This window comes from Chelmon rostratus, chromosome 10, assembly GCF_017976325.1.
Source record: "Chelmon rostratus isolate fCheRos1 chromosome 10, fCheRos1.pri, whole genome shotgun sequence".
NCBI classification, from domain to species: Eukaryota; Metazoa; Chordata; class Actinopteri; order Chaetodontiformes; family Chaetodontidae; genus Chelmon; species Chelmon rostratus.
In genome coordinates, this window is record NC_055667.1 from 26,666,685 (window position 1) to 26,694,577 (window position 27,893).

General features: G+C 44.9%; 1 protein-coding gene across 1 annotated transcript; it reads left to right on the forward strand.

The window, feature by feature from the left end:
* Positions 1–11: 11 nt before the first annotated feature.
* LOC121612295 (host cell factor 1-like) lies at positions 12–26,634 on the forward strand. The gene is made up of 31 exons (XM_041945089.1): positions 12–167; positions 2,285–2,497; positions 3,473–3,621; positions 4,979–5,139; positions 6,380–6,582; positions 6,877–6,961; positions 7,173–7,279; positions 7,788–7,967; positions 8,306–8,635; positions 8,724–8,872; positions 9,912–10,100; positions 11,868–12,095; positions 13,126–13,324; positions 13,409–13,524; positions 16,107–16,242; positions 16,357–16,526; positions 16,648–16,813; positions 16,994–17,181; positions 17,832–17,975; positions 18,257–18,340; positions 18,626–18,692; positions 19,984–20,126; positions 20,219–20,398; positions 20,552–20,741; positions 21,123–21,272; positions 21,369–21,571; positions 21,672–21,794; positions 22,449–22,634; positions 24,779–25,085; positions 25,322–25,376; positions 26,007–26,634. The coding sequence occupies exons 2-31, from the start codon at positions 2,317–2,319 to the stop codon at positions 26,044–26,046; spliced, it is 4,809 nt and encodes a 1,602-aa protein (XP_041801023.1). The 5' UTR covers positions 12–167; positions 2,285–2,316; the 3' UTR covers positions 26,047–26,634.
* The last annotated feature ends 1,259 nt before the right edge of the window (positions 26,635–27,893 follow it).

The window sequence follows — 27,893 nt, forward strand, 5'->3', positions numbered from 1 at the left end:
GTGGCGCTCTGCTCTCACTAAGGTTTAGAGAAAATGGCGACTTCCTGAGCGGCATGAGAAGATGTACTATGTTTTGTTTTTGTCTTAAAGTTTTAACCATCCGGACTTAATCGTCTTAGTGTAGCAGCAATTCCCACGCTTTTACTATACCTTACAGCTATTCACGAGTAAGTATTGTATGAGAGATAAAAGCTTATTCGTTATTTTGCTACGTATTGTAGCGGTTAACGGTACCGCGCCGCCATGTTTTTTGAGGGAAGGGAACTATAGCCTCGTCAATGCTAATTAAACATTAGCATTTCTACTTTTTAAACAAAACCCAAGTCAAACCAATCGTACTAACCAATTTGAGCCGACTGTTAAGACTGATTGTTAGTCGTAGTATGTGACTGTCTTCAATACAGAAGATATAGTTCGTTTTGATTGTTCCTTTCCCAATAATTAGCCGCAAATCGGAGCTAACGAGTCGGCAGTGCTTGCTAATCTGAAACGCTCACTAGCCTTTTGAGGAGCTAATCTAGGATGCTGTGAAAGTACACACTCTTTGTAAAACCACGTTAATATTGGGAAACAAAACTATTTGAGGTCAAACGTACGGTTTTGGTTTAAGGTTTATCCATTCAGCAGGTACTCGGGCTGTTAACAACACCGGCACAGATTTATAGTGACTAGCGTTAGCCTAGCCGTAGTGGTCATTAATTGTCAAAGGCTAATGTTGTGAGATTAGCATTAACTAGCCACCCAGGGAGCTAGTTAGCCATAGCATAGCATAGCCTTTAAGTAGCTGATGGGTCATGGCAGAATCACCGGAGTGCCTGTATGTGAAGAATTCATTAAACTGCATTTAACCAAAGAATTGTTGAGAAAATAAAATGTTGCTTTCTGTTATATCCTGTGTCGGCTTACTGCTTGCTGGCCCTGAAACTTGACCCAGGTGTGTTGGTCACCTGTGTTTACCTGCCGACCGTCGGGGATACGGAACCTCTCACAGCCTTCACAGCCCATCCGCTAAACGAAACAACCTAAGCTGTGCAATATTTCAGTCATTGTGTGTGTGTGTGTGTAAACACATGTTCATGTTATGTCACTGGAAATTTGTGATGAACACCATGCACCATTAGACGCACTTTTATTCTTCAATTGACGTTTAATTTTAAAATGTATTTTGATACGACTAATTCATTTCTTCTGTGGTCGATTAATGACGCTTATTTTATAGTAATGTGGTAAATTGTTTCGTCTTAAATGTCCAGAAACAGTCTCAAAGCCCAAATATAATTAGTTTAAACTGACACAAGTGGAAATATTAGTTTTGAAGCAGACTTTTTAATAGATCTTTAATAAGTCACCAGTATTGTTAATCCAGTTGAATAAATACTTGTGTCCTCTTGGATTCTCATTGAACATAAATCTTCCACCAAGTTAACTCGGCCTGTCAGATAAACTCTAATATTACAAATCTATTTGATATATAAAATAGATATCAGTACTGACGGCTATCTTGACATAACAAATAAGATGTTTCTGGACAGTGTGCCTGGTGCTAGCTAGTTGAACTTGCTGACATTTTCAGTATTGAATATTTATTTAGAATGAAATCGTCTATCATGAGTCGCTGTATGAAGCTGTGCTCACTGACAGCCTGTGGTGGATCAGCTGTCTTTTAGCATTTAGCCACCTGGCCTGTACCATTTCCAGCCGCTGTTTTGTTTGGTTGCTGTTAGCAGCAAGATGGCGGCTCCCATCCCGGCGTATAGACCTCTGCTCTGCATATTTAACATCAGCTTTTAGCGCCCTAATATCCCTTCACACCGATGCATGGCGTAGCCGTGCATCGCAGTCATCCGCAGCTGGATATGCACTTCTCTCGCTGCTTGTTTCTGTTAGCCTGAGAAGCTACTGGCAGCTTTCTACAGACTTTACATAGCGTTTACCAGGCTAAAATGGCGGTGTGTCTACTGTAGTCTCTGGGCTAGCTAACGTTACATTTCCGAATCACAGACTGTATCACCAGAGGAGGGTGTTTATTCACTCTTTTAAATAAACGTTACTGAATCTGTGGTAGATAGTTGATAACCCTTCACAGAAATAATCATTTTCTGACGGGAATAGAGTCCCTGTGAGAAAAGGCTAGCTAGTTAGCTACATACCGAGCTACTGTCACATTAGCCGGCTAGTTAGCCGGCTAATGCTAATCTTGAGCCGCTATACTCGAGCCAGAGACAATTATTAAACTTTTCAACACGACTCGTCACTGAATCTGCATTTTTTTTCCTTCGACGAGGACCGGGAGACGCGAACCCTGACAGCAGCGTCATGGCAACGGAATCCGCGTCTCCTGTGGTGCTGCAGCCTCGCTGGAAGCGCGTCCTGGGGTGGACCGGCCCGGTGCCGCGGCCGCGGCACGGACACCGAGCCGTGACTATTAAGGAACTCATGGTGGTATTCGGCGGAGGAAACGAGGGGATCGTGGACGAGCTGCACGTCTACAACACAGGTAATTTACCTAGTCTGTTTAAATATATATGATGAACGCATTGTCGTTGACATCATGCAGCTGTATGAAGGGATGCTAACTGTGCTCCGTTGGCTTCTGTTAATGCTAACTGAAAGCAAACCATCACCATTATCAAACCTTGCTAAAGAGCTGTAATATTTTATGTTTTGATTGTATGTTGTAAATGTGATTGGCACAGATGGTGTTCGTTAGGAATCCAGTGTGGGACAGCCTGGAGATTTGTCCAGCTAGCCTAGGTTAGCTTCTGCTCGTTGAAGTTAAGCCGCAGTTAGCCGCAGCTCCGCATGCTAACAGCGTTAGCTGTGTAGCTAACGGGGCAGCTCCAGCAGAAAGAGAAATGGCGCGTTTTTACTGAAAACATTGCCGACGTCACATAGACACGCCTCTAGCTGCTGTAACAGAAGTTATGGAAACAGGAAATAACATGGGATCAGAAAATAACATTGGAGGCATTGAAACAGTCCAGCCTGGGACCTACGGTCGAAGTTATGTTTGGCAAACTCATATATACGGAATGAATGACTATAGAGCCGAAATGTCAGCACCAACATGCTGACATTCCTGTTCCCACAGCTATTTTGTCTAATCTACAGTATTACAGTCATTCAGCATTATTAATTCCACAGCAGAGCTGTTTCCGCAGCCAGTTGCTCTGTTTCACATCACATCATCTGACCAATCAATGATCAGATTCTGATGTAAGGAGTAATTCTGTGCGGTAATAAAGGCCCTCCTAGGATACACCTGCAGTTTACCTGTTTGAGCTCCTGCGGGAGCCTCCTTGTACTCATGATGCATGTAAGTGACCTAAACATCCTACATGATGGCCCGTGAACAATTTTTCGGTTGCAAGGAAGGGCGGCAGGGAGGAAGCAGAATGTAAAACACCTGTGTCTGGGCAAATGAACTGTACCTGTAACAGGTCCTCATGATCTCTGGTGTCTCCCTCTGCAGCTACCAACCAGTGGTTCATCCCTGCAGTACGAGGTGATGTCCCCCCTGGCTGTGCCGCCTACGGCTTTGTGTGTGATGGAACAAGGCTGCTGGTGTTTGGAGGGATGGTGGAGTATGGCAAATACAGCAGCGACCTATACGAGCTGCAGGTCAGTGATGTCACCGCAAGGGCGGGGCCTCAGGACACCGATGATGCACTGGCCTCGCACTATGCACTACATACTCACCACGTTTAACATACTTTTGTGTAAATTAATAGTAGTATGTATCCTCTCAAACATATTGGTCAGTGCACAGTGCTTTCCGAGAGCCCCCTTGGAGACGCATCATCATGGTAACCCATGCCAACTGACATCACCTCTCCCAGCATTTACAATAATCCCTTATCTAGCAGTTATCGTGATGATAATGATGATCATACAGTACATCTTGATTTGCATTACGAAGATATGGTATAGAAGAGAAGCAATCAACAGACAAACTTGCATCATGGGATATTTGTGCCGTCGTAGTATCCAGTGTTTTCTTACTAAAATATTCACTGGAAATACTGTGCACCCCAAGTAGTATTTAGTTTTAGTGTACTCAGTATGGAATTTTGTCCTGACACAGCAGGGAGAGGTCTTACTGATGAAGTAAAACAAAAATCAAAAGAACATTATTTTAACCACTCAGTAAACTTTAGAAATCTGTCTTTAAATGACAAATTCATAATGTAATTTAAAAACTGAACGTCTAAACTAAGTTTTTTTTGAGGATGTGTGCTCTTTCGTTTCCTTTATAGTTTTGTGATCAATATAATCTTCACACAGGTGACTTGTTTTTAAAGATGATTTAAAGATGCGTCAGCAGCAGCAGGAGCCCTTGTGTAACTCTGTTTTTTTCATATAACAATAGTAATAATAATAATAAACTTTTTTTGTATAGCACCTTTCATACAGGACGACACATGCACAGAGTGCATGCTTTACATTGAAAAGACAGAATGGACATACAAACATCAAAAACGAAACTGAAATATCATTTATAATAAAACCCACTTGATAATGAAAATAAGGAAAAAGTATCAAATTTGATGTACAGAGCTCTGTAGCGCTTCCCAGAGGGCAGAAGGTGGAACAGGGTGTGTCCAGGGTGTGATGGGTTTGCAGTTCCTGACTCTGGAGGTGTATCAGTCCCGACTGATGTAGTCTGTTTTGTCCTGTTTGATGGTTGATCCAAACCAGACAGTGATGGATTCGAGATGTATCTGTGTCTCTCTCTGCCTCTCTTTCATGCTGTAAGCGTAGTGAGTTGTTAAAGCAGAAACTGCACATTTAACTGTCCTAACGAGCTGCTGTGAGACAGTCAAGCTGAAAAATTTCCAGATGCATCATGTTCAACTGTCTTAATGAGGCTCTGCCACTCCTCTAATGGATCACAGTTTACCTGGGGGACAGCCTGCTGAAGTAGACCCTGTCTGCCAAACCCTGCAGTCTGTAGTTAACTGTTTGTTATCGTCTCCAGGCAAGTCGTTGGGAGTGGAAACGTCTGAAGGCCAAGGCTCCAAAGAACGGTCCGCCCCCCTGCCCCCGCCTTGGACACAGTTTCTCTCTGATTGGTAGTTGCTGTTACCTATTTGGAGGATTGGCTAATGACAGTGAAGACCCCAAGAACAACATCCCCAGGTAGAAAACGCCAGACTGTCTTCAGGCAACACCTGTCTGATCCACAACAATGTTTTTTTACTTTTGACAAATTTATTGGGGCTTCACAGCCAAAACCAACGGTTCGATAGTAATAAGTGATAATTACTTACAACCCTGTTTCCAAAAAAGTTTGTAGACTTTGTAAAACATAAATACAAACAGAATGTGATGATTTCTAAACACTGAAACTCTATTGTTTTTGAAAATGGTATCATCATTTAGAATTTGATGCAGCAGCATATTTCTGTACATTTGGGTCAGGCTGATGTTAAGTTCTCTGCTGCATCACCTCTTCTCTTAACAACACTGTAAGCGTTTGAGAACTGAGTAGACCAACTGCTTCTGAAAGTGAAACATTTTCTCATTCAGACTTTATGTACAATTTCAGCAGCTCAACAGTTCGGTGTTTCCTTTGTCATGTTTTGCATTTCATAAAGCTCCAAACATTTTCAGTGGGTGAGTCGGACTGCAGACAGGTCAGTTTAGTAGCTGGACTCTTTGACTGCGGAGCCGTGATGTTGGAATACGAGCAGAATGTGGTTTGACATCATCTTGCTCAAAAAGACGTCGGGTACTCGGCAGCATGTTGCTCCAAAACCGGAATATATGGTTTAGCATTATTGGAGCCTTCACAGATCTGCAGGTCAGCCACGTGCACTGATGGCATGGTCAAGTTTCAGCTTCATTTGTGGCTGCAGTGATGAACTGTGTTCACAGACGATGGTTTTTGGAAGTGATCCTGAGCTCATGCAGTGACGTCCACTACAGAAACCGTCTGAGGCCTGAAGATCAGGACCAGCCAGTGGTGGTTTTCAGTCTTGTGTGTCGTGTGCAGAGATTTCTTCAGATGAATCTTCCAATGACATTTTGTTCTGTAGACAACGAAATCCACAAATTCTTTGCAGTTTGAGTTGAGAAACATTTTTCTTAAATCGTTGCAGTATTTCCCAGCACAGTCTGTCACAGAGCGGTGAAGCCCTCCTCATCTTTACTTCAGAAAGACTCCGCCCCTCTGGGAGGCTCTTTTTATAGCCAGTCATGTTACTCACCTGTTGCCGGGCAACCTCATTCATTGTGAGATGTTCCTCCAGCTGTTTTCTTCAGCATTTCACAACTTTTCGAGCCTTTTGTCGCCACTGTCCCAAGTTTTTAGAAACGGGTTGCTGGCTTTTCAAAGAACAATTAAATTTCTCAGTTTCAGCATTTGACGTGTTGTCAGGTATCTGAACGACCTGTACTGTTTGGAGCTGCGGCCGGGCTCCAGTGTGGTCGGCTGGGAGATCCCGCTGACGTCAGGTCAGCCGCCGCCACCCAGAGAGAGTCACACTGCTGTGGTGACAAGTGGCCGTGGAGCCAACAGACTGATCATTTATGGAGGGATGAGTGGCTGCAGACTGGGAGACCTGTGGATGCTTGACATAGGTGAGACAGGCTCAACACAGGTGAGACGTGCAAAGTAATTTCTGAAAGCTCCGATTTACCTGACTTCCTAAATAAGCTAAATAATACAACTAAACCAATATGGACGTCTCACGTCTGCCAGCGTCTCATTAAAAGTGTAACTTCTGATTAAAAGGATCCAGTGTTATATTGTCCGACACCTTCAGTCGTCTGATGACATAAACAAGAATCTTTCCGTGTCTGCCGTCCGTCACGTGTGAAACTAAGCTGACCTGTGCTCACTACTGATTGGTTCCTGTTCTGATGATGTCACAGACTCTCTGACGTGGAGCAAGCCGGCCCTCAATGGAACCGCTCCCCTCCCCCGCAGCCTACACTCTGCTACCACCATCAATAACAAGTAATACTACACACAAATACTACACTCGACCCGGCTGTCCCTCCCTGTGGCTCCACCTGTCTCCCTCTCTCTCTCTCTTTAACTCCATCTCTCTTATTCTCTCTCTCTTTCTTTCTCTTTCTCTCTCTCTGACTCCATCTCTCTCTCTCTCTGTCTGTGATTCCACTTGGCTGTCTCTCTCTCTGACTCCACTCGTCTGCCTCTCCGTCAGGATGTATGTGTTTGGAGGCTGGGTTCCTCTGGTGATGGATGACGTCAAAGTGGCGACTCATGAGAAGGAGTGGAAGTGCACCAACACTCTGGCCTGCCTCAACCTGGGTACATGTACACAAACATAGACACAGACCACCTGCCATGTCTGTCTGTGGATGCACGCTTGTTTTCCATGACTTACGTTTCTTTAGCCTTGATGTGTGAAAAAAGCCTCTACTTTTTCATGCACCAGTGGACTAATGTACCAAATGTGGGACGAAAAGTTCGGATACTTTAGGCTCACGCTGACACTCACGCACACAGACACAAAGTCGATATACATAAAAATATATCTGTATTCATACATGTAGTCTCCGGCTGCAGCCCAGCAGGTGGCACCGGCCTGAAACACCAGGTCTCATTCATACTGTATAGCAACATGTCTCCGTCCCATCTTCTCAGTATGCGTGAATGGCCTGTTACTCATCCACAGATGATGTTGATTCATGTTGTGGGATGCCCACGACATGATTAATATGTATTCACACACACACTTAATGTTCAAAGAGGGACGACATCAGGATGATGATAATACAGCATGACCACCTGTCTGACCACCTGTCTGTCTGTGCAGACACCATGTGCTGGGAGACAGTCATGATGGACAGTCTCGAGGAGAATGTCCCCAGAGCACGAGCAGGTCACTGCAGTGTGGCCATCAACTCCAGGCTCTACATCTGGAGTGGCAGAGACGGATACAGGAAGGCCTGGAACAACCAGGTGTGCTGCAAGGACCTCTGGTACCTGGAGACAGGTGAGGAGGACGGCTGCCGTGTAGAGCATGCAGATGTTATGTCCAGTTGAAACAGCCTGTTTTTTCTTTTTCTGCTTTTTGTAACTCCTGTTTTGACAAGTGCGCCTGTCACCTGTCTTTCTGACCCAGTGTTACCTGTCTGTCTGACCTGGTGTGTCTGTCTGACACTGTCTCACCTGTCTGTGGCCCCATCCCACCTGTCTGTCTGACCTTCTCCCCTGTCTGTCTGACCTTCTCCCCTGTCTGTCTGACCTGGTGTGTCTGCCTAACCCCATTCCACCTGTCTGTTTGACTTCATCTCACCTCTGTCTGACCTCGTCTCACCTGTCTTTCCTTAGAGCGTCCCTCCGCTCCCTCTCGGGTGCAGTTGGTCCGGGCCAATACATCGTCTCTGGAGGTGAGCTGGGGGCCTTCACAGACCGCTGACACTTACCTGCTGCAGCTACAGAAGTATGATATTCCTGCGACACCTGCAGCCGCCTCATCTACCTCTGGCCCCGTCCCCAACCCAGTCCGCACCACCACACCTGGAGCAAGCTCTCCCAAGAGTCCCCCCATTACCATGACACTGGCTAACCCAACTGTCCCACTGTCCGGCATCACACTGGTCCCCTCCCCCGCTGCCTCCGTACCTGGAAGCCCATTGGCTGCTGCCGCCAAAGCTCCAGGTATGTTTACACGCTTGGACAGGTAGATCTACAGGTGATAGGGCAGGTAGATCTGAATGTTCCTCACCTGTCTTCTGTATTTCTGTAGCTGTCCTGAAGGTGGCAGCAGCTCCTGGCGCAGCAGGCGGAGCATCTATTGTCACAGTGAGACAAGCAACGACCAAATCCCCAGTTGCCATGACGGCACTTCCTGCAGGTGTTCGTATGGTGGTACCTGCTCAGGCTGGTCAGGGAACGGTAAAGAGACTTTATGATTCTTATAACTTTACTCAAAGTCCACTTGCTTTTTCTGGAGCTTTGTACCACATAATGGTCTTCATTAACAAGTTAAGTTTCCTCAGTTGTCATGGAGATCGCCCAGTTTTCTTCATGTCAGCTGTTGTCCATGGAAATAGTTTGACAACAAGATGAGGTGAAAACGTGGTAAATGGCTGGACTGTGTATGGTCAGTGGTCGCGTCTATAATGTAGATTCCTTCATAAGAAATGATCATCTGGAATTTTCTTCACTGTCCCAGTAATATTTCTCCTTTCAGTAGCAGATCAGATAATGCGGGTATGCTACGTTTGATTAAAAAAATGTTAGAAATGAACGTTCAAGAACAAAACTTTACACTCTTTTATTTAATTTCCCCGGCGTGGGATTAATAAAGTTTATTCTAACTTATCTTATAGGCCTGGAATTAAGTAATTTTTAGGGCAAGGCCAATTTGGCTTTTGACAAATACAAATTTATTGTGCCATCATGGCCAAAACCAATGGTCCAATAGCAGTAAGTGATAATTACATGCTATGAAGAAATAGTAAATGGACTATACTTATATAGTCTGACTTTTCCACAAAATGCTTTTGCATGCAATGCATTTTTTAAAATGCAGCCCATATTTATCATTATTGTTTTATAATTTCAATGATAAAATAAGTTTTTAAATGGGTTAACTGCTGTAGTAGGGTTGGCTCCACTTTTCTGGAGCTTTCAGCTTTGTGCTGTGGCCTTCCTCAGTGGATGGAGTTCTCTCAGTTGTCAGAAAGTCAGTTCAGTTATGTGGAGTTACACAACCAGATGTTGTCATGTGACTGAAAGTCAATACTGTATGAAAACAATCTCTGAGCAACAGAACAACAAAATATGTTTGAAAGCTCTGGAAGATTTCCAGTAAATTGACTTTGTATCAATATTTTTTTGTGAAACTACTGTTTCTGACAAGAATGATTTTTTGACTCTCAAAACTTTCCTCCTTGATCACACCTTGCTCCCATTTCCTGTCTGCTCTCAGCCAATAGGAAACAGTCCTCAGATGAGCGGTATGGCGGCATTGGCTGCGGCGGCCGCAGCGACTCAGAAGATCCCTCCGTCCACAGCGACGATGCTGAATGTCCCTGCAGGAGCAACAATTGTAAAAACAGTGGCTGTGAGTCCAGGATCAAGCAGTCTACCTGTCAAAGTGGCAGCTCCAGTTACGATGGTACGCACAGTATGCAACTGTGATACTACGTTTAGCAGACACTCAGAGAAAACAGAGCACAATCAAGCATGAGCAAAAATCAAATATTGGTCTTCATAAGTGACAGGTTTGGTAAACTACTAATTACACACACAGCTAACAACTACTCAGCATACAAATGAGGGAGCAATGAATAACTCATAAATACATGAATGAAGCCATGAATACAGCGACAGATTCATGGCTGAATGAGAACTATTGCTGAAGCAGTGAATAAGGGGAAGGTGTAGAAACACAGGAGTCCACTTAGTGAATGAAAACTTCAGCATCAATCTGAGGAGTTAAGGCAGCAGTTGAAAGGCTGTGAGGAAGCGAAAGGAAGTGAAATCCTTATAGCAACTCCATGTCATTATTAGATTTATGGGAGATCCTATTTATGACCTAACACTAGCTGTGTTTCCATTACAGTTGTTCGCAAAATAAAAGCGATATTTCTGAAATTTTGGCAAAGTTCGAATGCGACTTGCAGGTGTTTCCATTGAACAGTGTTTTGCGAACCAGCCGAAATTCTTGTAAGTTCTCGGACGTCCCGCGAGATGTGTGTGCGTGCTGTGCGTCGGTAAAAATTAACACAAAGCCCTATAATTAAAAAGCACATGCTGAAGGTGAAATAAAGAAATGATCTGTTGACTTAGAGTGATCACTGATTTTAATGGCTTATTATTTATCACTTTGTTATTACGCGATGCTCGCTCTGACAGCGTCAGCTCGCGCCGGCGGAGCAGCAGCAGAATGCAGGACTGTGAATTACTGAAGTGTCCTTTGAACATATTTTCTATCAGCAATTATGTGTAAATATTAAAGTTAACGGCGTGCACGCATGTCTCCAAATAGCTGAGGTGCACACACTCATCACAAGTTCATCTCACGATTAATGAAAACGGAATGATTAGATTTTGCAGAGTGCGCACAGGACGAGATCACAGCTGTCAGATTGTCTTTAACAGATCAGCCAGCGTGACAGCTGGAACAGCTGGAGTGTTTTTGTCTGCTACTTATTGAGATCCAGAAAACAAACAAACACTACAAAATTGACAAGACGTTATATCTGACTGCATGCGGCTGGCACGAAACGGGGGGTCGGCTGACCTCGGAGACGTGTAAATGCGAAAAAAGTGTTTCCATTACACTTTTGCGATACACCTAAATATCGACACATCTGAAAAACCACCTCATGACAGCGTAAAAATGTTTTTGCGATATTTGAGAGGATTTTTGAAATTTAGGTGTTTCCATTACCGTTTTTTTATTGCGATATTTAGGATTTGCGCATTTCTAGGGGCAATGGAAACGCAGCTACTAAGTAATCTATAGCATTAACCCCGACATCACAGGAAAAGTATGACTGTATATTGTAATATTTCTAACACTAATGGATTTAAGATCAGGAGGTGAATCAATGATACGTCTGCACATGCTGAAGACACGGTTTTGGAAAACAGAACATTAAATGTCAAGACATGGCTTTGGACATGTTTGGATATCACTGAACAAGTACCCAGTCATTTTCAGTGTGAATTATGCTACCCTTCTACACTATTTGTGTGAACTGAGCTTTTGGAGTCTGACTTTCATCAATAACAAGTAACGGGAAACAACCGAGGGCTGAGGATTTGGAGTTCTGTCCTTGCCAGCATCAGGTGGTTGCATGCATTGTCCCAGGCTGAGGTTTCCCATCCATCAGTCATGTTACAGTGTAAACATGTCTTCTCTCCTTGTGTGTCTCAGGTGACTAACCCGGCTACTCGAATGCTGAAGACTGCTGCTGCTCAGGTGGGCGGAGCCTCTGTAGTCTCCACCCCCGGGATCCCCAGTCGACCAATCATCACGGTCCATAAGTCTGGCACGGTGACCGTCTCGCAGCAGGCTCAGGTGGTCACCACAGTTGTGGGCGGCGTCACAAAGACCATCACCCTCGTTAACAGTCCACTCAGTGTGGGAGGAGGCAGCGCTCTGGTGAGTACTGCCACCTGCTGGTCACTGAATGAAATCTGTTTCTTATTTCCATGATTGTAATATATATTTTTTCCACTTTGCCTCATAAAAAAATAACAGTTGACACATTCAAAGTTTTATTTTTAGAGAGAAACAGCTGCATCAATAACCATGAATCAGAAACACATCAAAAACACAACTTTACCATGCATATGTGATGTTTTGTACATTAACCAACAATAAGTGATTGCAACAGTTTTCAGTTGTAGTTTTAAGGTTCCCTTCCTGGAATTGATTAAACCCCTAAAAACACATATTTAGAAGTTTTTTCCATGACCAAAAATCCCTTCACGCCTTAAAATGGCTTGGATGTTTTGGGGTTTCATTTTGGTACTTTCATAGCTTTACATACCTTTGTCTTCATTTAGTCCCCATGTCTGTCTCCACCCACATGTCCACGGCCCACCTTCGACTCAGAAACATACAAATGAGAATCCTTCATGTGCCATATGCACTTGAATTACCAAATCTTGATAACGTAATACTATCAGCTTTCTGTCAGAATTATTGTAAAAATATGAACATCATATCAGTCTTTTTTTATTAAATCTATCTTTAATGAATATAACTTGTAAGTTTCGTCAACATAAACACATGTAGGCATTCAGTGAAGTTTTGTTTTTGGACATTACAGCGCTCTGTTTATTGGACGTCATCAGGTAAACTTGATGAAAACTAATTCATTCTCAAAAAGGAGTTCATGTGCATTTGTGTATGAATTGTTCTTGTGTATTAAAATAAAATGATTGAAGCCTTTTTGATGCCATGTTGGAAGAAAATGGAACGTTATAAACCTTCTAGTCCATGCAGACACTCTTGAAGGCATCACTTGGTAAGCTGGGGAAGGTGGTGTCAGCGGTTTAGCCCATACCAGTTGAGAGTGGTTACTGGTCAGGCTGGGATCAGCCCAGCCACCCAGATCCTCCAGGTGCTGGTTATTGAGACTTAGTGAGGAGAAGTGCATTAACACCCCACCCCCTCTGTGCATCAGGCAAAGGGTGCTCTCCCAGCAGGAACCATCTTGAAGTTGGTGACATCAGCTGACGGTAAACAGACCACCCTTCTCAGCACCGCGCAAGCCGGATCCGCATCGACCAAATCCACCATTCTGGGTGTCGCCCCGGCAACCTCCAAACCTGGTACCACGATCATAAAGACGATCCCAGTGTCTGCCCTGCAGGGGGGCTCAGGTAAAGGAAACACACACACCTAAGTACCTGAGCTGCTTTTTATTTAAACTGGATGACTGACTGAGTGAAGCTCCTCCCCTACAGGTGCCAACAGTCCAATTACAATCCTGACCACCAAGATGGTGACACCAGGAAGTGCCAGCAAAATCTTCACCACCGTCCCCAAAATCACTGCAGCTGGTCAGCAGGGCCTCACACAGGTAATACACACACATACACACACACACACACACACACACACACATACACACATACACATGCCTTTATAAAGCACATTCCACCTCAGTGTGGTCCCGATACCAAGGTATGGACTTTGGTACCAAGACCAAGCTTAGAATCATGATACTCAACACTGATACCCAATAGATGAGAATCATCAGCCCATCTTTGGGGAGTTTTTGGTTCAGTCGAAGAGTGGTAGGAATGGTAGACCGACTGTGACGGTACAAACAGCACCGCTGGTTTAAATTTTATGATGACGTGTTTGTGTCACCAACATTCAAATGAAGTGACAATAAATGTGTGAGAGGCATCATTATACAATCTGGCCTCAGTTCAACTCCTCAACCCGTCTCCAGAATGTTTATACACATGGCAGAGTTTATGTACGGGTGTGCACAAGTTTGTTTTTCGTAGATCACAACCTGTGCCGTGTGCCGCTTTCGGGCCCTGTTTTATGTGTAGACAACAGTCATAAATGATGCCTGTAGTCTGTATTTCATGTCATTAAATTAAAAAAATATTGCAGTGAACCTCTGAGCAGCACTCAGCCACACAACAGATTTCATGTCCTGCTGAATGAACCACACTGTGTTAACATGTACTCAACAGTCGGCTTTCTGAATCTGATGGATTAAACTGGAAGTCTGCTTCTCCAGTCACCATTTAAACACAGCACTAACAGTAAGGAAATTTATGTTTGGTAGATTATTTCGTTGTTGTAACAGTGCTTCATCTCAATAAATCTTATACCGTTGGAAAGCCTGTTTATTTCACTTTTAAATGGTGCCACATTTGTAATAAACATGCTTTTATAGGATGAGCAGCAGAGCTGAGTATGTGGGTTGCGCCCATGAAAAATTTGCCAAATCTTCTCTGCCAATGCCAGACAGCTTGTTCTGCTGTTGACTCTTGTTTTGGTAGATTGGATGATTGAAGTCTGAAGAAACAATACATATTGGCAATTTAACCATTTATTAATTTAACAAACAGGAGCCTCAGTAGCGTGTGGAAGAACCATCAACAGCCCAGCACCTCCTCCTCATGCTGCTTACCAGCCTGGTCACACACTGCTGTGCGATGGCATCACATTCTTCAGCCAGCATTTGTCGCAAGTCGCCAGCGTGGTGTGTTTGTCACTCTGACACAAACAGCACGCCCAAGCTGATCCCACAAGGGTTCAGTGGGGTTGAGGTCAGGACTGCTGGCAGGCCGTTCCATCCTCTCCACTCCCAAATTCTGGAGGTAGTCTCTGATAAACCCCGCTCTGTGGTGGCGAGCGCTATCATCTTGGAGGATGGAGTTTGGTTCCAGACTGTGGAGATATGGGATTGCCACTGGCTGCAGAATCTCATCTAGATGATATCTCTCTGCATTGAGACTGCCTCAAATGATGAGAAGCCTTGTTTTTCCAGTGAGGAAAGGTCTCCATCTGAGTGTACCAGAAGCTCAAAACCAGAGTCAATAGCAACAGCAAAATAAGCTGTTTGCCATTGATAAGGAAGATTTGGCACATTTTTTCATGGGCAGAGCCCACGTACTCAGCTCAACTGCTCATCCCACAAATGCACGTTCCTTACAAATGTGATACCATTTAAAAGGGAAATAAACAGGCTCTCCAACGGTCCAAGATTTATTGCGAAGAAGCATCGTTACTACAATGTAATAATCTACCAAACACAGTTTTCTTTACTTTTTATGCCATGTTTATTATTTCTACACTGTAGATCAATACTGAAGGCATCAAAACCATGAAAAACCATGTGGAAATGTTTGGGTAGACCTGCTCAAAATTTCTGTTTAACGAGTAAAAGATGACCTGATTCACTTCTTCGGTATTGAAACACCTTTTTTTATTTCCCTCTTTTGCAGTTTTAAAATGACAAAAGTTTTGGGTTTTTTTTTTTTGCAGATGCTCTGATGCTCGTTTGCAGAATTTGTTGGTATTTAATTGAATCCTACTCCCCTCTAACAATAAGTTCTTGACTTGTTTCCAAAATGGCTTGTTCAGATGTTCCTTTGCAAACTTCTGAATTTTGTGTTGAGGATGATCAAAGGTTTTCTTCTGATGACTCTTGCTGTACAGTAGAACAGAGCATCACCTCTGTCTGCTGAATCGTCTTGAGGGTCGTCACAGTCAAACAGAGGTTTGATTTCCTTTCTAACGATCTTGTGAGCAGAAGATTTCTTGGTCTTCCAGATCTCAACTTGACCTCCACTGTTCCTGTTAACTTACATTTCTTAATTACATTACAATGTGAGAAAACAACTACCTGTTGTCTCCTTACAGTCGCCTCCTGCTTTGTGGGCATCAATTATTTTATTTTTCAGAGTGCAGGCAGCTGCTCAGAGGAGAACATGGCTGCTGATTGTTGGTTCCAGGAGTCAGAGAATTTATAAAGCTTTCACATATGCATAACGATGCTTGTTAAAAAGTCATAGACCTAGCAAGCTAATTAAGGTCAGAGACCCTGGGTAAAGGTCTGAGAGCTAAGATCTCTTGAGGTGGTGAAATCTTTGCATGGTGTTCGTTTAACATCCAAACATGTGGTCATGTGTTCAGGTGGTGTTGAAAGGAGCACACGGCACCCCTGGTACGATCCTCAGGACCGTCCCGATGAGTGGAGTTAGACTGGTTTCACCGGGAGCTGTCGGCACCAAACCCACTGTTACCACACTGGTCGTCAAGGCAACCACAGGTAAATACTGTTCAGAAGTCCCTCAGCTGTAACACACCTGCACTGAGCCAGCTTAAAGCAACAGTTGTCTGTGTGTTCCATCAGTCTCTGACAGGTGTGTTTGTGTCTCTGTAGGTATGTCCAGTCTGGGTACAGTAACCGGAAGTGTCTCCACCACAGTGGCAGGAGGAGCCATCACTGCTGCCAGTGCCTCCCTGGCAACACCCATCACCACCCTGGCAACTATCGCCACTCTGGCCAATCAGGTTACCACAGCAACCGCAGCAGCAGCAGGACCCAAACAGGTAACAAGACTGATGGCTCTGTACTGTCTAATACTGTGGTAATACTGTAGTTTGTGTCTTTATACAGTATTATAGCACTGTAGTGTATTACTGTAGTAATACTGTAGTTTTGTGTCTGCAGGTGACTCTGATCACGACTCCGAGCGGTGCAGAGGCTCAGCCGCTGGTCCAGGATCTGCCAGTCACCTTCATGGCTTCTCCTACTTCAGAAGAACCTGGAAGTACATCAAGTACTTCTACTACTACTACTGCAGGGGGAGAGTCTGGAGACAGTGCAGCTGTTACAGGTACAGAGACCATACTACTGCTACAACTATTGCTACTATTACAACTGTAGATACATGTATTAGTTCCAGTCACTGCACAGGATAGGGCAGGATACTCGTGATACTGCAGAAAGCTTTTGTAGATGAAATATTCACCTCTGTAGACTCAGAGAATAATCAGGTGTGTTGATGATGCTGCAGTGACGCTGGTCTGCTCCAACCCACCCTGTGAGATGCATGACACGGGAACAACCAACACTGCCACCGTTGCCACAGCAACCATGGGTGGCGACGACAGAGCATGCTCCAACCCGCCCTGTGAGACTCACGACACCGGCACCACCAATACAGCCACTGTGTCCTCCGCCGGCACGAGCCAAGTGCTGCAGGTGAGCTGACTGAGGCGTGGGTCTGGTTCTGTCAGGGTCCACTTCCTGTCAAGCAGCGGCAGTAAATAAACAACAAGAGATGAGGACGAGGGGAGTCTTATCCTGTGGTAAAAAATGAATAGTAATAATAATAATTGGAGAAATATTGATAATAGTAATAAAAACATGGTGTAATTGAAAGAATCTAGATAAATGGTATTTGTCTACAGTTGCGCCACATTTGGCTCTAATCCATCAATAAAACATAAAAATACATTAAAATGCATTAACTGTGAAAAAAGGCAGCAAGCACCAATTGAAAGTACACCACGAAACAACAGGCAGTCAAAACATACCGCAGGGATTAGAGGAAAAAATAATTGTGAGTTAGCTAACATTGTTAACTATCCTGTCAGATACAGTAATAGGACTACCATTGATTGCTAGATAACAAGGCGTTGTTGGCTAACATGAATTAGATAAGCGACCAAATACTTAGAGTGACAGTAAATCTATTTTATCATCCAGAATAGATTGGCTCACTTCCAGAGAACAGTGGCAGTTACCTGGATGTACTGTCTGTCACTCTGACTGAGAGCTGCTCCGTCAGGTAGCAGATGTGTGGCGGTTCACTGGATCCTGACCTTCATGTCTTCTTCTCTCCTCGTCAGGTGAGCTTCAACCAGCCTTCAGCTCATCAGTCTACTCCTGGCAGTCTGAACGGAGGGAACATCTGCTCCAATCCACCATGTGAGACCCATGAGACAGGAACCACCAACACTGCTACCACAGCTGGAGCTGGAGGACTTAGACAGGTGAGGGAACACCTGACTGCAGACAGGTGTACAGTGATGATCAGTGAGTTTGGCCTGACACCTGTGTCCGTTTGAAGTCTGGTCCACCTGACCGGGACTAATGTGTTCTCCCATTCTGCTCCTGCTGGTGAAGTTCAGGGCTGCAGTCTGTGTGTGACAGAGAAAAGCAGCTGCATCAGAACCAAAGTAGAGCCACAGATAACATGCTTTGATTGATTACAGCCCTCATCAATCACACTGATCCTGTGGAGAGATTGAACTCTGAGTGTTTCTGCCTCCAGGTGTGTTCCAATCCTCCATGCGAGACCCATGAGACAGGAACCACCAACACTGCTACCACAGCTGGAGCTGGAGGTCTGAGACAGGTGAGGGAACACCTGACTGCAGACAGGTGTACACTGATGATCAATGAGTTTGGCTTGACACAAGTGTCGGTTGGTTTGAAGTCTGGTCCACCGGACTGGGACTAATGTGTTCTCCCGTACTGCTCCTGCTGGTGAAGTTCAGGGCTGCAGTCTGTGTGTGACAGAGAAAAGCAGCTGCATCAGAACCAAAGTAGAGCCACAGATAACATGCTTTGATTGATTACAGCCCTCATCAATCACACTGATCCTGTGGAGAGACTGAACTCTGAGTGTTTCTGCCTCCAGGTGTGTTCCAATCCACCGTGTGAGACCCATGAGACAGGAACCACCAACACAGCTACCACAGCAACAGGTAAACTGCTGACACACCTGGAGCCTCATTTCAACACCTTAAAATATTCATACACCAGCTTTATACAACAATCTGTATTCCTGAGAGCAACCCTGTGAGGACACGTAACATACCAACATTTTTACCACATGGAGACAAAGGTGGTGAAGCGCTGACCTGAAGCCAGATTTCTAATGAGCCTTGTCACACATTTAATTCGACTGTAAACATCCTGACTCGTTCTCCCATCGAGCTGTTTCAGAGTGTAGTGAATCATCTTTAGTTAACGCATTTAAATTTGTTTCCAGATAGGGGCGTTTGAACAGCAGGTGAAGGTGTGCCGGTGCATTAGTGCATCTGGGTCTCAACACTATGACACTGCGTACTGCATCAGCTGTCTTAAATGTTGAACTGACTGCATCAACAGCTGCTTCTCCACAGGGGATATGGTGAATTATGGTGCAGAGTATATGGTGCAATAAATAAATAAAGGTCAATAAAAGTATTGACCTTTATTTACCTCAGCCATAGAGAGAAGCACATCTTGATTTCTGATTCCCTCTGTTTGATAAGTATATTTATTTATTGTTACAAGTAAATGTATATATTTATTTATTGTTGAATATTGAATAAAGAATATGTAAATGTGCATTATATTTAGCTCGCACCAGGAGTTCGTGCACCCTTGGTTTTTGTCTCCACAGCCTGTTAGTGTTGGCCATGCATCCCAGCCATTATTTGAGGATATAGGGTAGTTTTGGAAGTAGACCATTTATGTCTTTTGTGCAGACTCTCTGGGCTCATGCTGTGGTGCTCAGACCAGCTCCATTCATTCTTTATTTCAGTGTTTCTGTCATGAAATAGTCATGGAAAATAACCAAATGTCCTGGAACAACGGTGCATTGTTCTTGAAATGTTCTGCTGTGGCACAAAATGATGACCACACTGAGGTAACATTCAGGTAACAGATCCACAATGAGACAAGAACCACAACAGCAATGCTCAGCGTTTAGATTTACGAATTTAAAATCCTGAAGTCTGCAACAGTTCTGATCTGACACCGGGATTCTCTGCTCTCCGTTTCTCTTCTAACATTTATTGACTCCATGTCGTCCATGCTGTGACCTAACTCCCCCTCCTACTGGCCCCTCCCCCTGGAGATCGAATGGCCATGATTGGACGAAATGAAATGCAAACGATTGCTCATCCCTAGCTAAGAGTGTTTTGAACACTGTGTGTGACATAAGGAGGTTGTGCTCTCCTGGTGCCTTCAGCAGGAAGTGACATCACTTCCTGTCCTCTGTGTCTCCAGCTCAGCAGGGTGGAGACAATCTGCAGGGAGACTCCACGGACCCCTCCTCCTCCTCTGATCCTGCCTCCTCCCCAACAGCCAGTCAGACGAGAGCTGTTACCACCGTTACACAGGCCACACCCACCCCCGGACCATCCATACCTGTAAGTGACTCTCTCACACACACACACACACACACACACACACCATTATCATTGCTGATGTCCCATGATTCCCTCTGTCTGTCTGCGTTCAGATCTCCCTATTGGTTGGAGAGGGCAGGGCGGAGTCTTCAGAGGCCCACACTGTCGCCATGATGACAGCAGCAGTGGAGGGGGAGGAGCCTATGCAGATGGACAGCCAATCAGAGCACACAATGTCATCAGCACCCGCAGTGTTACAGGTTCATGTGGAGGGCAGCGAGGCAGCAGCGCAGGTACACACAAAAGTCACACACACATTGAGACACAAACATACACACACAGTCACACATAGACACACACATTTACACAGTGACACCCCTACACACACAGGCTCACAGTAACATACACACACAGGCAGATGACCAACCAGCTTGTCCCTCTCTCAGATGGAGTCAGACAGTGGTCTTCCTCAGGAGCTGATGTCATCAGAAGGGGACGGAGGTGAGGTGGTCTCCGGGGCGACGACCCTGATGGTGACGGGACTGACCTCGGGTCAGCTGGCTGTTACTACAGCAGGAGAGGAGGCAGCTCAGCAGGTGACGATACAGGCGGTACTGCAGGCGGCAGGACACATGGGTAAGATCCAGAGACAGAGATAGAGACATCAGGTCTGCACTGGTCCACTTGCAGACCTCAACACTGATGGCAGCCTATCATGTGAAACCTTAAAGTCCTTTTTGTAAAGTTTGTTTTCACACCTCATCTGCTGACGGAGGAAAGTTTCACCTTAAATCGCTAGAATGTATGACGTAACAGCAGTTTGGAGCCAATCAGGGTCCAGTCTGAAGCTGACACTGATGTGGAAATTTGAGAAGTAGAAGTACTGATCAATATAACAGCAATGCTGCATTAAGATTGTGGAAGTTTGTTGATGAGCTCCAGCTCGCTGCCATGTTTGAAGTGACGATGAAGCTCCAGATCAGCTGATGTTTGTCTCTGTGTCTGTCGGTGGAGCAGAGGGGTCGGTGGATCAGTCCATCCCCATCGTTCTCACCCAGCAGGAGCTGGCGGCTCTGGTCCAACAACAGCAGCAGCTGCAGGATGCCCACAACCAGCCAGAAACGGAACCAGCAGAACCAGAACCACAGCACAGCAGCGTGCCCACAGGTAGACCTGCTGGTACACAATCCTGTAACATAAACCTGGTTTTGAAAGTCACAAAAAAAGTTTTTAAAAACTTAAAGATGAGTTTTTGTTTCCCAGAGGGCCTTGCTCCAGCAGACAGCCTGAATGACCCGGCAGCAGAGAGTAATGGACATGAGCTGACATCATCAGCAGTGACGAGTGCTGTGGCCCGATTGGCCAGTACGTTTGGCCCTGCCCCTCCCCTGACAACCAGCCCGACAAAGATTCAAGCTTCTACTTCACACACCGAGGTGACCAATGGCATCGCAGCAACTGCAGGGGTAAGAGACGAACACTGCAGAGCAACAGCAGGGGGCAGTATGATGCAGCAACACATGAACAGCATGCTAACTGTGTGTGTGTGTGTGTGTGTGTGTGTAGAAGCAGAGCGTCCAGGTCAAGTCATCCATGAAGGACAGTCAGTGGTACGACGTTGGAATCGTCAAAGTGACCAACATGGTGGTGACACATTATTACGTCCCCGACGATGACAACATGGCTGACGTAAGAACTTGAAACTTTTCATTTTCACGTTGCTTCTAGATATACAACACGTGACCTGGGGCCCGACTTTGACTCTGTCTTAGATGAGTTAACAGTGAAGTTAATTAAAGTTTCAGACTGATGAAGTCCTCACTGTGACATGGTCAATGTCTGTAAAACCGCTACTGCTCATCACTCACTCTACAACCTGTCAACAAACCACAAATAGATTATCAGCCATGTTTTTTGTTTCGTTTTTTTGTCCACAACTGTTCAGCTGTGTCTGATTGTTTCCATGGCGACACTGATCAGCAGTGGGGCTGCACTGATCTGATACGGATATCAGATACCGACTTGAACAGTTGGATCGGTTATCAGTGACAAAGGGGCTTATCAAGTCAATTTAATTCTGTGTGTACACTCATGCAGCTGGGGTCAAACACTGTACAAGCCTCCTCAGCGATGGTTAAAATGATGACCAGCAACATAAAACCATCATGTTCTGGACACACACAACTACAAACATGAGCAAAAAGGGACATTTGCTTTTTGAATCATGAAACAGTAGGCATGACCATGAGCGCACCTGTTCTCGAGATGCTGACCATGTCTCTGCATCCCTATGATTGTTGTCAGGGCTATTGATCAGGTTATTGATGATGTGTCTAACTGCAGGATGACTCAGGAGTGATGCCAGACTACGGTCAGATGAGGAAGGTGGAGCTGCAGCCGGGGACGGCCTATAAATTTCGGGTTGCAGGGATTAATATCTGTGGCCGTGGAGCGTTCTCGGATGTGTCTGCGTTTAAAACGTGTCTTCCTGGTTTCCCCGGAGCGCCGTGTGCAATCAAGATCAGCAAGGTGAGACTCACTTCCTGTTAGTAACATCCAGTCCTGTCAGAACCACCAGCACAGTGTCTCTGATATCGTGCATTTTTAATTCACTAGTTTAATTCCGGTAGCCATGGAAACCACCATCACCGTATTGTGATGTGACAGAGATCAGAGACCAGCAGAGGGAGCCACATGTCACTGCGTCCTTCAACACTTCGGGTCCCGTTGTCACTCTGTATGTTCAGGTTTATAGCTATGGGTCCCAGTCCTGCGGGAGCTGGCTTCATGAAAAGAATCGCTGCTGCAGCACCTGCTCTGCAGTGGCTCAGCTTGGTGATGGCATAATCCTTTAGACCAGGCCTTTTCAAAGTCTGGACCGAACGGCAAGTCAATTTGGACCCAACCCATATCAACTGGTGGCCTGCGGGTCACACCCAGCCCGCCACATTACCATCCAGCCCGCAGAATATTAATGAATTTGGAAAATGTGCACATCTAATGTTTCTCTGGAAGAGGTCCACTCAGTCCTGAGAGTGATGGTCGATCAGTTTACCAACTCCTGGCAATGAGCCAAAAAGTCTGTATTTTAAAGTTCACCTGTTCTACGGCGAGCATGGAGAGTCACAAAGCTCGCCTGTGCGTCACTCGGGTTTATTTTTCGTCGTTCTGTTGTAAACTGTTGTATTAAGTCTCAAACTGAGTGTTTTTATTTGCTTGCTGGATCCTGAAGAGGAGTTTTTGTTGAGATAAAGACTCATTCATTGGTAGTTGAAGTGTGGGTTTTGTGTTTTAAAAACTTGTAATGAATCGTTCAGGCGTTCTACAGAAACAGATACTCACTGAAAATTGCGAAGCTTGTCTGTTCCCAGCAAGAGGCGTCACTTGAGTTTATCTTCATTGGCCAAACATTGAGTCCCAGAAGAGGAGTTTTTGTTCAAATAAGGGCTCATTCATTGACAGTTGAACTCTGGGTTTTGTATGGAGCACGGAGGTCTATTCTAGTTCAGTATCTGTCTGTTCACACTGACATAGACTCATAAAAATAACATTAATTTTATAAGAAAGAAAAAACTTTAAACAATAAGAGGCTAATAAGGCCTAAATATTATTTTTATTTTTAAAGTCCAGCCCCCACAGAAACATGGTGGCCCTTGAACAGATGCAGTTGAGGACCTGCTGCCACCTTGTGTTATGAACAGGCTACAACAAATTATGAAGTGAAACGTTTTCTATTTTGAGATAAATGTTAGTGCTGTTGAATATTCCGTGTAGCTGGACATCATTCACAGTGATCCTCTCCCCTGATGAATGTGGTTTTAATGTGGCCGGTTTCTCTATTGTTGTCTCATTGTCATGGAGACGTCAACTGCAGCAGTGTTGTGTGTGCATTAAAGTTAAACCAGAGGAATCCATTCACAAGAGATGTGATGGTAATTAATTGATTAAATATTAATTTGTTAACACCCATTGTTCCTGACCTCTGACCAGGAATAAAAATCAGATGTTATTTTTTTCAGTATAGTCCTCATCCACAACAGTGATTTTTAGTGCCTTTTGTGTGGTTTGTAAGGCCTTCATCTAGTCTACTAGATGAAGACTACTCCAGGATACTTCTGACCTGCACTTGTAGATGTTGGTGGTTTCACGATTAATGATCCCGACTACCCATTCAGCACATAATCCAACACCATGAAAAAAAACTACTAAGGAAGCAGTATATGACTAAAATACACTTAAATAATCCAGCCACGTTTGCTGAAAGGTTCTTCAAAATGCTTTTTCTGTGCCCCAGATGATACTGATAGAGTACTGGTCTGGTATCAGTCTAATCTGTAAGCCTCTCTAAAGCTATTTTTCTGTAACATGAAATCAGAGATGCTGTGGAGGAAAAACCACCAGCAGATTACTGCAGCGTATGTTAACTTGTCTGATGTGTGCATGTAAACAGGCAGGTGGTTTCTGGCAAATGTAGTTCTGAAGTCCTTCAGTCAGAATATTATTCAGAAAGTGTCTCAAACAGCATCAGCGGATGTGGATCTTCAGTCTGTGGCCGATTAGATTTGATTCTACTTCACTGTCGACACACATAGTTCAAGCTCTGAGACAACAAAATGCAGTTTAGCACCAAACCAGAAGTGCAAGACGCAAACTCTTTAATTCTGCTTCTACAGAACCTGGACGGGGCTCAGCTGACCTGGGAGCCTCCTGCGGTCACATCAGGGAAGATCACAGAGTACTCTGTGTACCTGGCCATCCAGTCCAGCCAGGCCACCGCCTCTGGTTCAGGTTCTGGTCCTGGTCCGGCCCAGCTGGCCTTCATGAGGGTCTACTGCGGTCCCAACCCGTCCTGCCTGGTCCAGGCCTCCAGCCTCGCCAACGCCCACATCGACTACACCACCAAGCCTGCCATCATCTTCCGCATCGCCGCTCGCAACCAGAAGGGCTACGGGCCGGCCACGCAAGTCCGGTGGCTACAAGGTGAGAACAATAAAGAACCAGAAGGACACCGGTCGGCCACACAGGTCCAGTGCTTACAAAGTGAGGCAGACCACACAAACTGGAAACTCATTGAAATAAAATGTCGGTGAAAAGTAGCAAGTTGTATTCAGTGTTTCCTGTTGTTTGAACAGCTGATCAATCATGAATAATGATACTCTTAATGACATTTTTATAAATGACGTTGTTTTTCATGATGTGTTTTCTGTCTCCTGTAGAAAACAGTAAAGAAGCCAAAGCAGCAGTGAAGAGAGCAGGAGCTTCTCCTGATTTGTAAGAACAAGTCCATTAACACACACTAACACACACTAACACACACGATGAGTTCTATACCGTGACACAGATGAGCTTCATATGTTCCAATAGTGCAACAGTGGAGGATATAAATGACTTCATCTCCCCCTCAGACTCACCCATGTGTTTTATGAATGAATAAATACTGTGTGAAGAGGAAGGATCTGTGTGACGTTGACGTCCTCTGCTCTCGATATGCAGTTCAGGTGTCCTGCAGAAGCTTCGACATTACGGGATGATCAGATAGAAAAGACTTTGGCTTTATCGATTCTTCGATGCAGTTCGTGATTCTTTCATTCTCACTGAATGTTGAACAAACTGAGCTGTGAAGATGATTTTACTGATGTCTTGTACAAAGTGTCATCTCTGCTGTTACTGCGGCGCTGTACTAACAGATTAACTGTATGTGATGCAGTCACATGATCAAAACTAAACTAAAATGATGATTATTATTATTTAATCACATTTCTGTGGCAGAGCTTTTAACTGAGTAACTGGTGACATAATTCTACTCTTTGTAAACTGAATAAACTGTTTAACCATCATTAAATCAGTGACACGTCCCTTTAAATCTCATCACTAAGTGTTGGTCTCTTTTCTCACCTTCAGTAAACCTGGTGGGCCAAAGAAGTTCAGAACCGACCAATAGGAGGAGCCGATGTTCTGCTGAAGCCTGCCATTGGTTACAGTTGTGTTCAGTCTCGCCCTGCAGCTGGTTACCATGTCGATGAAGAGGCGGGGCTCTGACAGCCTTCTGTTCCACAGGAAACAAATGAAAGACTTGTAGGATATTTGTACATTATCGACCAATCAGAGCTTTTTTCCTCTGCTCTGCTCTCTTGGTTGTCATGGAGATGGAAGAGGGCGGAGTCAACAACTTTTCACCCTCAAATGGAAATAAAGTTTGAGATTATTAAAGGTAGATGTAGCTCTCTCTGTCTGTTGGTGTCTCTCGCCCTCTGCTGACCATGAGAAAGGTCAAAGGTCACGGTGCTGTCTGGGGGCGGGGTCTCAACAGGGCAGTTTAAGCCAGGTTTGTTGTACATTATTTTCTTTCTGTAGCATCAGAATATTTAGTTTTTCCTTTTTATAAACGTCTGTAAGGAAATCTTTCTTCTTCTGTGGTTTGTTTCCTCTGCTGATGAAAGGTTTGATGAGTGCAGTGACAGCTCACATCAGTTTGAGTCAAACCTGTTGTTTGTGAATATTCTCTGGAACAATAAAGATTTTTAGAGCATTTTTTTATTGGCTGTGTGGAGTGAACTTCCTGTCAGACTTTTATACATTAAAGTTAGAATCCGACGGATGTTTGTCTGATCTGGTCTCTGTGTTTTGGCAGTAGCTGTTTAATGTGTTTACATGTGTTTGCTGCTCAGGAGGTTGTGTTCAGGGATTTTTCATCTTCTCTGAAAACGACGAGCTAAAAGTCTGGATAAACGAACATGCCGTCAGTTCTTGCTCTGATGTTACAGAAATACACATCCAACACTTTAAATCATGCAGATGGTGAAAACACAGCAGAGGAACAAACTGGAGCTCCATCAGGCTGATCTCTGGTCTGTTTTTCACATGTTTGAGTTTTGACATATTTAAAGTTGCTTCATTACATGTCACATGTCATGTGACTGCTGTTACATTAGTTTTTCCAGTTTAAAGACGCTGAAAATTAAACTCTCTTCCAGAAACGTGTTCAATAATTACACTTTAAGGTTTGTGCGCTCATTTTTGTCCTCGTGTGTCACGTGCTGCAGGTGCGTATGTCCTGCACGCGGCTCAGCAGCTCGCTTCACAGTCTCCGGAAGTACAGACGCTCCAGCAGTCTGTGTGCGCGCATGAACGGGCGCGTGCCCGAGGCGTCGCAAGCGCACCTCGGCGTGCTGATGGAGCTTCAGAGACGCTGTTGTATCAACGAGGAGGAGGATGAAGAGCACGGGTCCTTCTTGTGATCAGATCATCGATCCGCGATGATCAGCTCGTTTGATCCCAGGGCGGCTGCGCGAGGCGACAATCAGCGCCATCAATCAATCAATCACCGTCATCGATCATACCTGATGTAAGACACCGCGCGGTCTGGAGCGCGAGCCGCAGCGGGAGACAATCAGCTGACCGGAGGACGGAGCGTCGGGTCTGAAGCTGCGGGTTCTGGACCGGACGGGTTTCTGGATCATGTGACTGACGAGCGACAGGTTAGATCCCTGTTGGAGGAGGGAAACCCGCAGGTGATCCAGGTAGGAGATCCTTCTGTCAAGCAGGCACACTGGTCCCTCCCGCATGCGAGAAACAGCAGACTCCATTTAAAAGTTGGTCATTTTGTGGTGTCCTCGCTCGTCTGCGACAGAGCGCAGTGTGGAGACCAAAGCTGAGTCTTCCCTCTGAACTCTGTCGACCTCCTCTTTCGTTCGGGTTACAGTTAGTGAACAGAAAAATAACTTCTCTCTTAATTAAACTGGTGTTTTCTTGTTCTGACGCCTCTGCCGCAGCTCACTGCAGGTGCGT

Excerpts from the sequence above, each read along its gene's own strand:
- LOC121612295 (XM_041945089.1), top strand. The coding sequence starts at position 2,317 with ATGGCAACGGAATCCGCGTCTCCTGTGGTGCTGCAGCCTCGCTGGAAG. Across the intron at positions 17,182-17,831 it reads GCACGAGCCAAGTGCTGCAG|GTGAGCTTCAACCAGCCTTC; the intron begins GTGAGCTGACTG and ends TCTCCTCGTCAG. Across the intron at positions 17,976-18,256 it reads GAGCTGGAGGACTTAGACAG|GTGTGTTCCAATCCTCCATG; the intron begins GTGAGGGAACAC and ends TTCTGCCTCCAG.